Source organism: Penaeus monodon, chromosome 24 (genome assembly GCF_015228065.2).
Source record: "Penaeus monodon isolate SGIC_2016 chromosome 24, NSTDA_Pmon_1, whole genome shotgun sequence".
In the NCBI taxonomy this organism is placed as follows: Eukaryota; Metazoa; Arthropoda; class Malacostraca; order Decapoda; family Penaeidae; genus Penaeus; species Penaeus monodon.
In genome coordinates, this window is record NC_051409.1 from 26526201 (window position 1) to 26527556 (window position 1356).

The window sequence follows — 1356 nt, forward strand, 5'->3', positions numbered from 1 at the left end:
CTATAACTATTAATGTAATCATAACCATTCTTATTCCTTCTATTCATGTTAGTAGTAATTATCAAACACGATTAAAACGCATTTATCATTACCATCAGTGACCAGTGTTGTATGATCTCCATCACAAACAGGAAAAGTTCTGAGCAAAAGTTGGGGTTCCTGAACTTTGCCAGAATGTTTAACTATCCGCGTTTTTACGTACAATAGCATAATCTCATTTATCTACCTTATATGCACCTGATCTACCTCCGTAAATTTAGCAAAGTTTATAATTACTCTCACGGCTATCGTGATAGCGTAAAGCCCAAAAATAAGGGAAAATGAAGGGGAACGCGCTCGTTTTGTTTCGTTGTACAAGCGCCCTCGCCTGCAGCTGTAAGTCAGAGAGGAAAGTGACGTCGGGGGAGAAGCAGACTTGTGTAAACAAAGCTGGAAAATAGGTGAAAATCTTTTTTTTTTACTCCCAGTGGCCAAGATGGCGAGGAGGAGGGATTATTCGTATATCAGCCCGTGTGTGAAATGGACGCTTTTCTTCTTTAACTTCATATTTTGGGTGAGTTTCGACGAATTTCACTGGGTGTGTGTTTCTGTCCCATCAACGCCTTGGTGCTGGTGGTGGCTTAATATACATGACTCATTATCTCCTCTTCTTGATTCTTCTTAATGAAAAAATTACAGGGCGTGATAAGGAGATAACAAATTCCTTTTGTTATGAGACATTAGTTCAAGAAAAAAGAATTCGAATCTTGTGGAACTCGAAATTGCTAGACAAACACAGGCCAAGGTAGACAGGAAACGACGTGTTCTGAGAATATTGTTTTAGAGAGAAAGGAAAAAATGCTGTTTTAGCTTCATCATGTTAAGTGAATAAATGCTCACTGTGATTTTTTTTTATGTGTATGCATTTCACCTTGGAAGAGAGATATCTTTATCATCTTAAATATTTCCCATTTTTTATCAACACATTGTTTTATCAGCATATAAACAGATTATTTTATATACACAGTTCATATATTTTTATCAGCATAAAAACAGTTTCATTTTTGTCTTATATACAAGTCACATTATAGTTGTACAACAGTTGGTTTAATGATACACAAATTTCCCCATATTTCTACTGTAGAGAGTGTTACAAATCTTGCTCAGTTATGTGGAACATGAGATTGGCATGATTAAGTTCCCATGAAATTACCATGATTTCAGATGCCTGACTGTCATGCTTTCTGGATTGTGATTTTGCTTGACATCTGTTTTCACTTTCCCTCTTCATTATGTGGGTGGAATTTTGAGTTAATGTGCATATATCAGATTAACTCATTATTAAGATAAATGGTATTTTTATAATGAAACTAATTT

General features: G+C 35.3%; 1 protein-coding gene across 2 annotated transcripts in view; it reads left to right on the forward strand.

Moving 5' to 3' along the window:
* Positions 1-370: 370 nt before the first annotated feature.
* The window catches only part of LOC119588694 (tetraspanin-33-like), an 11377-nt gene continuing 10391 nt past the window's right edge, over positions 371-1356 (forward strand). For both annotated transcript variants that reach the window (XM_037937331.1, XM_037937330.1), the window contains exon 1: positions 371-553. In XM_037937331.1, coding sequence (XP_037793259.1) covers positions 476-553 — 78 coding nt within the window. In that variant the 5' untranslated portion in view covers positions 371-475. The remainder of the gene's footprint in view (positions 554-1356) is intronic.